At 39.2% G+C, this 12908-nt stretch overlaps 1 protein-coding gene and 3 non-coding genes across 5 annotated transcripts; all 4 read right to left on the bottom strand.

Annotated features, from left to right (window-relative positions):
* Positions 1–3944: 3944 nt before the first annotated feature.
* Positions 3945–12908, bottom strand: ncl (nucleolin). 2 transcript variants are annotated; one of them, XM_058401179.1, is made up of 17 exons: positions 12725–12908; positions 11072–11173; positions 10861–10972; positions 10472–10603; positions 10232–10345; positions 10017–10145; positions 9664–9810; positions 9254–9343; positions 8606–8729; positions 7937–8073; positions 7505–7631; positions 7215–7351; positions 6443–6572; positions 6018–6157; positions 5490–5616; positions 4592–4875; positions 3945–4425 (listed from the first exon to the last, which is right to left on the bottom strand). In XM_058401179.1, the coding sequence occupies exons 1-17, from the start codon at positions 12740–12742 to the stop codon at positions 4364–4366; spliced, it is 2112 nt and encodes a 703-aa protein (XP_058257162.1). In that variant the 5' UTR covers positions 12743–12908; the 3' UTR covers positions 3945–4363. The 2 variants fall into 2 exon arrangements, with proteins under 2 accessions (XP_058257162.1, XP_058257163.1); XM_058401180.1 differs by having other exon boundaries at positions 10017–10146; positions 10236–10345.
* LOC131360993 (small nucleolar RNA SNORA75) lies at positions 5091–5221 on the bottom strand. Its single transcript, XR_009205944.1, has one exon. It is a non-coding gene; the product is annotated as a small nucleolar RNA SNORA75 (small nucleolar RNA).
* LOC131360995 (small nucleolar RNA SNORD82) lies at positions 9478–9541 on the bottom strand. Its single transcript, XR_009205945.1, has one exon. It is a non-coding gene; the product is annotated as a small nucleolar RNA SNORD82 (small nucleolar RNA).
* LOC131360996 (small nucleolar RNA SNORD82) lies at positions 9886–9953 on the bottom strand. The gene has a single exon (XR_009205946.1). It is a non-coding gene; the product is annotated as a small nucleolar RNA SNORD82 (small nucleolar RNA).

Genomic DNA, 12908 nt, shown 5'->3' with positions numbered 1-12908 from the left:
TACTGTCATTTCAACCACATATAGCTGACGCAGTACATAGTGCAATGAAACAACATTTCTCCACGACCCTGTGCTACATAAACAACATATAACATAGATCTACAAAACAAAACAACAACACAGAGCTAGGGACAGAAAGTTTGTCCTAGCTACATAAAGTGCAAAGTGACAGAAGACATGCAGAAACAGAAAATACAAAAAAAAAAAAAAAAACCAGCACAAGACAGTACAGGACACATAGCGCTGTAAAAAATAAAAAATGGAAAGAAAAAAAAAGTATGAAACCTAAAAGTTATTTTTAAGTAAGAGGCTAATGAAACTTTTCTCTTGAAAATGTACTTGAGTAAAAGTCTTCCAAAACAGAATGTAGTTTCAGCTACTGAAGTATTTTTCAATCCCTAATCACTTTACTTACAGTGGCAGAACTTTGTCCGAATATCACGTTTCCAGGATTTGGGGTCAGCCCATGTTACTGTCCAATATTTGCACATGCAACATGTACACTCACACTGCAATATTTCATTAACACTCAGTGTAACACTGTTATAATAGCCCTGTGGTCAATGCCACACACACACACACACACACACACTGTATTATTTGGATTCCTACATGAAACAGCAGGACGGTGGCCATTAGCTAATAACCACAACGCCAGTCTCGTGACATTCATTTACTGCCTTTTCTGTCAGCAAACTCATCCATAATGGTGTTTAATACCTAAATCAAACTCTGACGCACTCTGTGGACAATCTGTTTACTGTTTCCTGAGACTTACTGATCCTCAGATAGTTAATTACGTTATGAACGTTAATTAGTGTTGTTTTGAAAATAAACACTCGGCTGCTCTGGTTCTGTGATTGGAACGTAATTCTGAACCACGTGATCAATGGACACACGTTACTGGCTCTACAGATCTTTACGGATTAAATTTATCAGTTGAAAGAAAAGTCTGATTGATTTAGCTTTAAGAGAAAAGTCATGTTCATGAATTAGCTACAATAAAGCTACTACAAGACTATATAAAGTATTAATTTGTGAGGCTTATGCTGACCACAAGGAAATAATTTTGGAATTAATGGTGGAATATAATTGGAATTAAATTGGAATTGCATTTATACCACATTTATTATTAGACGAGCGAGAATAATGATACACTATATTGCCAAAAGTATTCGCTCACCTGCCTTGACTTGCATATGAACTTAAGTGACATCCCATTCCTAATCCATAGGGTTCAATATGACGTCAGTCCACCCTTTGCAGCTATAACAGCTTCAACTCTTCTGGGAAGGCTGTCCACAAGGTTTAGGAGTGTGTTTATGGGAATTTTTGACCGTTCTTCCAGAAGCGCATTTGTGAGGTCACACACTGATGTTGGACAAGAAGGCCTGGCTCTCAGTCTCCGCTCTAATTCATCCCAAAGGTGTTCTATTGGGTTGAGGTCAGGACTCTGTGCAGGCCAGTCAAGTTCATCCACACCAGACTCTGTCATCCATGTCTTTATGGACCTTGCTTTGTGCACTGGTGCACAGTCATGTTGGAAGAGGAAGGGGCCAGCTCCAAACTGTTCCCACACAGTTGGGAGCATGGAATTGTCCAAAATGTCTTGGTATGCTGAAGCATTCAGAGTTCCTTTCACTGGAACTAAGGGGCCAAGCCCAGCTCCTGAAAAACAACCCCACACCATAATCCCCCCTCCACCAAACTTTACACTTGGCACAATGCAGTCAGACAAGTACCGTTCTCCTGGCAACCGCCAAACCCAGACTCGTCCATCAGATTGCCAGATGGAGAAGCGCGAGTCGTCACTCCAGAGAACGCGTCTCCACTGCTCTAGAGTCCAGTGGCGGCGTGCTTTACACCACTGCATCCGACGCTTTGCATTGCACTTGGTGATGTATGGCTTGGATGCAGCTGCTCGGCCATGGAAACCCATTCCATGAAGCTCTCTGCACACTGTTCTTGAGCTAATCTGAAGGCCACATGAAGTTTGGAGGTCTGTAGCGATTGACTCTGCAGAAAGTTGGCGACCTCTTCGCACTATGCGCCTCAGCATCCGCTGACCCCGCTCCGTCAGTTTACGTGGCCTACCACTTCGTGGCTGAGTTGCTGTCGTTCCCAAACACTTCCACGTTCTTATAATACAGCTGACAGTTGACTGTGGAATATTTAGGAGCGAGGAAATTTCACGACTGGATTTGTTGCACAGGTGGCATCCTATCACAGTTCCACGCTGGAATTCACTGAGCTCCTGAGAGCGACCCATTCTTTCACAAATGTTTGTAAAAACAGTCTGCATGCCTAGGTGCTTGATTTTATACACCTGTGGCCATGGAAGTGATTGGAACACCTGATTCTGATTATTTGGATGGGTGAGCGAATACTTTTGGCAATATAGTGTATTACTAGGAAAAATGTATCTAATTTGTGTTGGTACTGACAGCATTTTTTATGTAAAAAATGAAGTAACATTTCTGGGCAAGATTCCTATGTGTTAATTGTGCACTGAGTAGGTATATCTAGTATCCACTTTTGTGCATTGCCAATGTGTTTTCTTCTGCAGTCTGACTTTGGCTTTGTACTACACCGTTCAGCTATAACATTATGACCACCTGCCTAATATTGTGTTGGTCCCCCTATTGCTGCCAATACAGCCCTGACCTGGACTCCACTAGATCCCTGAAGATGTGCTCTGGTATCTATGTATATGTGGTAACACCTCAAACCATTCCTGAACCATTTTTGCTTTGTGGCACAATGCATTATCCTGCTGAAAGAAGCCACAGCCATCAGGGAACACCGTTTCCATGAAAGGGTGTACATGGCCTGCAACAGGTAGGTGGTACGTGTCAAAGTAACATCCACATGGATGGCAGGACCCAAGGATTCCTAACAAAACATTGCCCAAAGCATGACACTGCCTCCGCTGGCTCACACTCACCCCACCATCTACATGATTGAAAAGAAAACATGATTCATCAGACCAGACAACCTTCTTCCTTTGCCCCGTGGTACCCGTTCTGATGCTCATGTTTGGTGTTTTCGGCGGTGCACAGGGGTCAACATGGGCACCCTGACTGGTCTGCAGCCCCATATGCAACAAACTGTGATGCACTGTGTATTCTGTATATCTTTCTATCAGAACCAGCAGTAACTTCAGCAATTTGAACAACAGTAGCTCGTCTGTTCGATCAGACCACATGGGCCAGCCTTCACTCCCCATGTGCATCAATGAACCTTGGCTGCCCATGACCCTGTCATTGGTTCACTACTGTTCCTTCCTTGGACCACTTTTTATAGATACCATCTATCCATCACAATTTGGCCCTTGTCAAACCCGCTCAAATCCTCACACTTGTCCATATTTCCTGCTTCTAACACATCAACTTTGAGGACAAAATGTTCACTTACTGTCTAATATATCCCACCCACTAACAGGTGCTATGATGAGATCATCAGTCTTATTCACTTCACCTCTCAGTGCTCATAATGTTATGGCTGATAAGTGTATATAGGCAAAGGTTTGTAGACGCTTGACTAACAACGTGAGCCTTCCCCAAACTGTTGGAAGCAAAGTTGGAAACACAACGCAATGTGTCACCCAAGGAATTGAGAACAATTACATAATATATCATTTCTGAATTTAGCTGATCTAAATAAGTACCTAAATAAATTGTGCCTTTATTTTCTGCTCACACAGGCAGTTTCCAATAGGGATTCAGGACACTCAATTATTCATTAATTTTAAAAATAACAAGATGCACAACTTTTACAAATCATTTAGTTTATTTAAAATTCATCACTTCCAACACACAAGTAAAAAGTTTATGTAGTTAGATATAGTCCAGAGACTGACTGATCTCTACAAACCATCAAGGCATTTCTGATCAAAGCAACATCTCTCTCGCACACAAACACACAGATTTATGACAGTACACAAATTAACCAGATTTCAAAAAGCCCAAACACGTTTTTGGGCATGTTTAATCATTCATCTTCCATAATATGCTTTGTACAGTTTACGGTAAAACACGCACCTAAAGCAAACTTAAACAAAAAAAAAAACTAAAAAGAAACAAAAACAAAAACAATAAATCTTTTAAGGATATTTTAACAAAAACAGTAAAAATGAAGGGGGGGCGGGGTAAAGAACATTCATTCACATTTCAACTTTTCTCCCACAAAACTGGGGAAAACATGAAGATGCACAGAGATGAAGAGAAACATATGAGGATGCAAGAAGCTTTCAGACAGAAAAATATGGATGCTGGAATGCCCAAAAGACCATTCAAGCAGAAATACAGTCCGTGTATTTGGAAATATTAAAAAAGAAAAAAAAGAAGAAGAAAGAAGGTAGTTTTTAATCGTCAAATTTGATCTTCTTTCCTTGAGGTTTTGCTCCACCTCCACCACCGCGGCCACCTGGGGGGAAAAGGGGGGATAATCAGTCTTAAGATCCTAAGTCTGCTGCAACAATAGTGCTAGCTTCTTAAGCTTAGATATTGTAACTACATGAGCATAACAGACTCGAACCATGATAAAATGCATTATGGATTTTTGAGACTATGTAAACGGGTGCCTCAGCTACCTCTGAATCCTCCTCTTCCGCCTCCACGGTGTCCACCACCTCCTCTTCCTCCTCTGAATCCACCCCTTCCACCTCCTCTCCCTCCAAATCCTCCTCGTCCTCTGCCGCCTCCAAATCCTCCTCCAAATCCGCCTCCAAACCCTCCTCGTCCTCCACCTCTTCCTCCTTCTCCTTTAGGCTTGGCGTAGTCCAGAGTCACTTTGTTTCCGTCTATCTCTGCATCGTCCATTGCTTCCTTTGCTGCTTTACAGTCTTCCTCACTGTCGAAGTCAACAAATCCATACCTGCAAAACACACAACCTCTATTAGCTGACATGGAAAAAACAGACAGAACAAGGGCAGATTATATCACAAGACTGATCAAAAATTCATTAGCATAAATGAAGTGCAGTTTATGATGCCTGAGGTTCAATTATGTTGAAACACAAAAGGTTCTACTTTTACTTGAACCACAAAAGTTTACTGTTTATCAAGGATAAACAGTAAAGGTGTGATAGTCAAGTGTCTCACATCAGACATAAGCAACTCCCATCATTAGAGGAGAGACTCGTATTAATGTGAATGTGAATCTACTTCTCGTGCGAATCCATGCTCCGTCACCATCAGACAGAGAGGAGCTCATGAGAAGATAACAGAACTACATATATTAAGGTTTTCCTTTTCTTAATAATTACAAGGCAATGTTAATTTTGATCTGAATCTGAGAAAAAAAAACCTCAAACACTGTGGAAAAACAAACAAAAACAAAAAACACTTCCACCAGTAAACCTTTTTTGAGACAGAAGATATTTATGATGTATGACAGTGCTGCTAAAAAACATCAGTGTCAGTTATATGATCTGGGGTTATAATGTCCACCTTTACTATTTAGCAGTAGCAATAATAATTTCCTTTTTACCCTTTGCATGATCCTGTATCTTTATCTGTAGCAATTCTGGCAGCAACAGCACCATCAAAAGCATCCCTCAGAGTTTGTTCTGTTGTTTCATCTGATAAGCCTTTAACAAACAGCGTTTTTGTGGGTCCTAAAGAAAAGAAAAGACAATACAAAGTTAAAGGTCTCATCTTAGCCATGTTTCAAATACCTCCTTGGATAACAAAAAACATTTAATATAGTGCCAATTTTTACATTACTGTAATGATATTAGAGACTGAAAAAGTGTCACAAGGAGACAACTGATCACGGCTAAAAACATTCACCAAGGAGTTGCTAGTTCATTTTATAGAGTGGAAATAAAATGGGATTTTTTTTAATAAGAGGATTGTGGTATTATACTACTCTAAACACAGGAAGGTTACATTATGTTAGGTTCCAATTTTTATGTTCCATTTATGAATCTGTGCAGCCAAATCATGTGACTACACTGCCAAGCACTTAAAATGAGTGGCTTTATCCTGAACAGACCAGGTTGTTAGTCACACTAACCTGATCCTCCTCTTCCTCCACTCTCTCCTCTGCTCTGGCTGAACTCCAGTCTGATGGTCCTGCCTTCAATATCTGTGTTATTGCATGAATCCATGGCCTCCTTGGCATCATCTGTGCTTTCAAACTCAACAAAAGCATACCTGAAAACAATGCACATACGTTTAGTTCTTTTGAAGGAAATATGCTTAATTTACTAATAGCAAAGTGACATTATTGACAGTAGTTTATTGAATTAAGCCACATCAGGACTTGACTATCTTAAAGAACAACATAGGGATTCAGATAGACAAAATGTTCATCATATGTGGCATTAAACAAGTCAGTTACTCACTATGCAAGTAAAACACTGTCTAGCAAATTCCCAAGATTCTTTATTTCTTTAAGATTAAAAATCTAATTAAAAAGCTCAATGTGAGAGCACTTACCCTTTCGGCCTGCCGTTATTCTGTGGTATTCTGATAGCGACAGCTTTCTCAAACACGCTCTGAAGAGACTCCTCTGTGGCACTGAACGCTAGATTATTTACAACCAGGACTTTGTTTGCAGGTGCAGAAACTAAAGAGGGAGAAAAATGTATAATTAGTTATGGACACATTCCAAAATCAGTGTGTTCTTTATCAACTGAAAGCACACTTGGTTTATGAAGCTGACTGTATAAAGCCACATCAGGACTTGACTATCTTTAAGAGCCACATGGGGATTCAGACAGACAAAGTGTTCATCATATGTGACATTTGCAGTTTGGTTACTCCCTCACTGTGGACTGTTTAGCCAGAGAACAAACCACACAACCTACAGCCTCACATTTTTAAAGACTATATTTTAACATCAACGCATCAGCATGAAGGTTCATTAAGGCTGTGTTTATTCCTGCCAACTTTATATTTATGTATTTTTATGAAGCCCATTTATCCCAGGTTTATCACTTGATACTGCACGTGGAAAGACCTGCACTATGTTAAAGTGACAGCAGCAACAAATTAAACGTACTAAGATTGTCATATTAAAATACATACATCCACTAGAGAGCAGGAAAGCTGTATGAATGTATGCAAGGTGCAATCGCATCCATTTAAGTACACAAGGTTAGCATGTAAACAAAGCTGCTCAGACCTGATCTTTCCATCATACCATTTTACAACTCTCATACAAGTGACTACTTATGGGACTCTTGTCTGTATAAGGTTAAAAACTCACCTGGTCCTTTGCCACCCTGTCGGCTTTTGGCGCCTGTGAAGTCCACCATGATGGATCGGCCCTGAACATCTGAGCCCTGTGTCTCCTCCAACATTTTCTCAGCGATTGCTTCTGTCTTGAACTCAATATATGCAATTCTGTCAAGGATAAGAAATTGTGTCAAATATCTTTGCATGCTAATTAAACCAAATTCTTTAATTACAGTCCAGCATTTTCCTTTTTCTGATATGAGAGTTTACCACTGGTTTATTCTAGTTAGCTAACAGCTTTCTGGATTTAGTGTGTTTTACCCTCTGCTGGTGCCGTTGTGGCCAACAGGTATTCTGATATCCAGTGCTTGATCGAAAATCTCCTTCAGCTCATCTGAGGTTATTGAGTATGGCAGATTTTTCACAAACAGCGTCCGAGCATCTCTCTCTGCACACAAATGAATCAAATAAAATTAGCCAAGTGCTGCATACAATAAAGCAGATTTAATGAAACGTGCCACCAGATCAGTACTTGACTATCTTTAAACCCCACACACACACACACACACACACACACACACACAAGTGCATTCAGGAAACAAACAAGCTTCATCATATCCTTAGAGGTTTCCTTAGAGTGCTAAATAGGCACATGCTGACTGTTGTATTGCAATGAATGTCAAGATTGTCTTAATATTGTAAAAAAAATCAGCACATGTCTAATATTACTATTAATAAGTAAACACACATTACCCTTTTTGCTTTCCTGAGAGTCCTCTTTACTTCTTGCACGGTCCAGTTTGATTGGCTGACCCATAAACTTCTTCCCGTTGAGACCAAGGGCTTGCTGAAGCTCCTCTTCTGTGCCAAAGTCAACATAACCAAACTTCCTGCAACAGCAAGCTAAATGATTAGCAACAGAAAATAAAACCCACAAAAGATAAAGGCCAAAAGAAATTACTTGATGCTTAATGGGCATAATTACGAAAAATCGATTAAACCACATCAATGCCACATAACACTTGAAAACATATCGTGTGCTACCTTTCTACAATATGTAACATGTATCTTGATATACATTAGTAAAAAGCCCAACTTTATATTTGCACGATATAGAAAAACAGAAAATCGTTTAAATCTTGAAAATTTTTAAATACATTTTCAGAATTAAAGAGTCAATGCAAATTACCTGCTTCTATTAATTTTAAAAGAATTAAAAAACAAAACAAAAAGAAAACCCACAACCCCTAAACAAATGGATCTCAATATTAGTCAAATCAACCCAACCCTATAATTTTGCATCTCTTTTTCAAAGGCTTAGTTGCTCTTTATTCGTATGTTACTGTTTCTGTAAATTACCAATTTGCACTGTAAATAACTCTGAAATGTTGTCTTATGGCCATGAATTAAAAATATACTCACTTTGACCCTCCAAGACGGACATCCTGAATTACAAGGCCCTCTTTCTTGAAGAATTTGCTGATGCCTTCTTTAATTTCTTCAAAGCTCTTATCTGAGTTCAGGTTACCAATAAACAAACTGAAAGCTGAAAAATAAAGAAAATAGATCAACATCACCGACAACGAAAACTGTTCATTAACATGGGTTAGTAATGGTGTGAATAATTAATTCAAGTATACAAATAAAGAGGTCAATTAACTAGAAGAATATTGTATTTTCTTATATCATTTTTGAATACTGGATTGTGATTGGTCAGAGGATGTTGATTAATTTTCTATAGCAGCGGCTTTAATGGTTGGACAGCTGAAAATAAAATGTACCGGTATATAAAGATTTATATTAAATGGTACTATTTCCTTAGTTACAGCTCCTTCACAGGGACTTGTACAGCAGACACTCCACATGTACAATATAAATGTAAGCAGACATTTATTTAACACTGATGGAAGAATCTGCAGTCTATATGAAACAAAATTCAGATTTAAAGCTTTTAGGACAAGAGTTTATGTACTGTGCTTTTGAAAGTAACACCATCACTCAGTTTATTCCTTTCATATTCTCTAGCAAACAGCTAACAGACAGACATTTAAAACTCCAAATGAATCTTACTTTCACCATCAGCTTTGGCTTTTTTGGCTGGTGGTGTTTCTTTATCCTTCTTTACATCAGCCTTCCTCTTTCCCGGTGTTACTGGAGTGGCTGGAGTTAAAAAATAGGTTACAAAAAACCATTAACTTCTGGAAATAACATGGGGGGGGGGGAATGATCACAAATGAAGTATTTAAAAGGGGGGGGGGGTTAAAACAACAAACTAACATAACAGAAGAACCAGAGCACATCAGAACAAAAAATCATCAAGTGTCAGTATTAAGTCCCTTGAGCGTCATCATCTGTGCACTGGTATTGAGGGGGTGGGGTGGGGAATGAAGTACAAAAAAATATCTAAAATATCTATGGAAAAAAATTAGAGACAATATTTTAAAAAAAAAAAGTACATATGAACTAAAGAAATTTTCTACCTTCTTCCTCCTCTTCATCGTCCTCCTCGTCGTCATCATCATCCTCTTCTTCATCATCATCCTCCTCCTCTTCAGATTCCTCCTTGGCCTTCTTTACTGCTGCTTTTTTAGCTGGTGCCGGTGTCGTGTCCATTTCCTCTTCTGAATCTGTATTAGAAACAACAAAATGTTAAGTACTGCAGAGAACCAACACTAAAGCAAAGCTGAAATAGGAGAAACAGAGCACATCAGAACAAACACCACATCACTTACAGTCAGTATTAAGTCCCTAAATACTCATCATCTGTGCACTGTATAGAAACAAATTAATCTAAAAGAATTATGACTTTGGGTATTATACCACAAATACATACCATCATCATCATCATCATCCTCAGACTCCTCTTTAGCTGGAGCTGCTTTAGCAGCGGGTTTAGCAGGGGCTGCTTTAGCTGGGGTTGCTTTTTTAGGAGGTGGAGCTTCCTCCTCTTCTGATTCATCATCTGTCACATAAGTTAAATATTCAGAAACTATAATTGATACCTGTGTCAAAATAAAACTATTTATAATTTATTGTTGTATACATTACCATCCTCGTCGTCGTCATCATCAGACTCCTCCTTCTTTGCAGGAGTTGCTTTAGACTTCACGGGGGTGGCCTTAGCTGATTTAGCAGGGGTAGCCTTTTTGGGTGGCTCCTCCTCTGTAGAGGGGGAAAAAAACATGTATTGTAAACATGCTTAAAAAGGATTTAAAATGACGGCATGCACATTGTCAGGCCAAGACCAAGCAGGTCAAACTAAGCTCTACACTAAGTTAGGACATGTACCAGATTCTTCTTCTTCTTCATCATCATCATCGTCGTCCTCATCATCTGATTCTGCAGCAGCTGCTGCTTTCTTTGCAGGAGCTGCTTTAGTGACTGGAGCTTTAGCTACTTTAGCTGGTGGAGCCTCTTCTTCTGTTAGCAAAGAAAAAGAAAGGAACATTTAAAAAAAAAATTCTCAATGGCCAGTTTCAAGCTTGGATGCAACACACACTCCATCCTTTTATTATAATACAGTTAAAAAAAAAAAAAAAAGGCACAAAACCTCACCTGGCAGCATGCAACAATATTTACCAACACTTCCATTTGTACAATATATAATCTTTCCAGAAACTAAGCAAACCTGAACTCTACATTTAATATAATAAAATAAAAACTTATGAAGAACCCACCAGATTCATCATCATCGTCGTCTTCACTTTCTTGCTTGGCAGGGGCTTTTCCATTTTTGACTGCCTTTGCTGGAGCTGTGTTCTTCTTGACTGCAGCTTTGGGTGGTGGAGCCTTAATTTATATACATTTGGGGAAAAAAAACAACAGACAATTAAACGACTCTGATCATAACACAGACAATGTGCTGATAAAAAATGCTGCCACTCTCACCTCATCTTCATCACTGTCCTCCTCACTGGACTCTTCAACCTCCTTTGGAGGTGGAGGAGCCTTTTTCTTTGGTGGTGCTTCCTTCACTTGTTTTTTCGCCCCCTGCAAGTATCAAGCACAAATAAAACGTTTTATGGTGCTTTACCCACGTGTTCATGAAGCTCTGGCAGTTATTGCATTTCTTTACTAGTTTTATACCACTCAAATTGTGTCACTTGTCAGAAGCTCCACGTTACTGAACACTTTCTTTACGCCAGGCCAGCTTATATGGCTATATTCATCTCGAGAGTCAGTTTACGTTACTGAATAGAATTAGACGCATTTAGGGGAAAAAGATCTTTATTATTATTAACTTTATTTAAAAAAAACTAACAAAAACGAAAAAGCAGAGCAAACACCACCACCGCGTATGGCACATGTATATGGCACATTAATAAAAAATAATTTAAATTAGCAGTCACGAACTTAAATTAACTAATGCATGTAAAAGCACGTGCACTTTTCCTTTTAAGCTTCATATGAACATTGTCAAAAGACTCATTATATTTACAAAAAGAAGCTTGACGTTATGATCTCTAAAACTCGGTCAAATAAACGGGCACAAAAGGCCACGTGTGATGAGGGACAAACCCACGTGGGCTCACAGCACGCATGGCATAGCCTAGCATGCTAATCGAAGAGCATACCTCTGCAACAGATCAGAAGCCCAAATAAGTCCGTCGTTAATATTTAATACACTACACAGAGGTAAAGTGCTTATTTCCTATTACAACCTCTAACGGAGCGCCATGTTAACACACGTGCACTGAAGATACAGCACGAGGTTTATTTTTTTACGTCATCGCGGCTTTCCGCGAATTTAAACAGCGACCGAGCGAGTCGTGAAGAGATTAGTTAACAAAGTTAAACGTCAGTAAAATTTTTTTTATAAAAACAAGCATATTAAACACACGACATATGGGCATTAGATCATCAAGCATTTTTAATTTAATGACAGACCAAATAATGCCGAGGTGGCTAGCTAACCAGCATTAGCTGTGAAGCAGAGAAACATTTATGCGGCGTGTTGCCGGTACGTGACATTTTAAAACTAACCTGTCGTATCAGGGTCAATTACCGACCTTTTAATTAAAAACAAGAAAAAACATTAACTTCAATTGCTTTCTTTTGAATTTGGGGGAAAAAAGTTCGAATGTAACCTGCACAAAAAGCATCGAGGCCCAGTATCGGCCATTTTAAGTTTAGAATCAGATTTGGGCAGAATCACAAATGGCGGCTCACTCCCTACTCATATACCCTACATCGTGTAAGAATTAGCGACCTACATACACTATGTAGGAGCACTACTTCTCCGTAAGGCAGCCATTTAATACTCAACCCTAGCTGATTTCCTACACGGCTAAGGCCGCTCAAATCTGAATCCACCATTTTTCAGTGCAATATGGTGGCGTATTAAGATTTGCACACAGTTATATCAAAATATAGTGACTGGAAGTGAAATTCAAATAGTAAAAACGGTGTTGTCTTAAAACACATACGTGTGTGAGATTGTTCTAGCCTAACAGTATATGGAGGTGAGATTAAAATCGTAAATGCGAAGACTTCATTTTGAATTTTCGTCAAAAGACATCAAATCAAAAGAAAAGAGCTTACCTTCGCGAGTTTCACCATGGCTGGTAGGTGTTTCGTTGAAACACGATAATACTTAGTTAAAATTGATCTTTTTTTTCGCAGGTCACTCACACGTGGTTTACTTCAGCAGCCTGGTGTGCACTCGGTTCGATGGCAAAAGAGACGCTGCAGCACAGTGAAGCGTCTGAACACGTCTCCTCCCATT

Source organism: Hemibagrus wyckioides, linkage group LG10 (genome assembly GCF_019097595.1).
Source record: "Hemibagrus wyckioides isolate EC202008001 linkage group LG10, SWU_Hwy_1.0, whole genome shotgun sequence".
Lineage (NCBI taxonomy): Eukaryota > Metazoa > Chordata > Actinopteri > Siluriformes > Bagridae > Hemibagrus > Hemibagrus wyckioides.
The sequence above is the reverse complement of the archived record's forward strand: the minus strand, read 5'-3'. Positions and strand labels throughout refer to the sequence as shown.

What these genes read in the sequence shown, in the direction of transcription:
- ncl (XM_058401179.1), bottom strand. An exon ending in CACAACGGCACCAGCAGAGG is followed by an intron (nt 7,352 to 7,504) that starts GTAAAACACACT and finishes TATCCTTGACAG; the next exon opens with AATTGCATATATTGAGTTCA. An exon ending in ACAGGGTGGCAAAGGACCAG is followed by an intron (nt 6,573 to 7,214) that starts GTGAGTTTTTAA and finishes CTCCCTCTTTAG; the next exon opens with TTTCTGCACCTGCAAACAAA.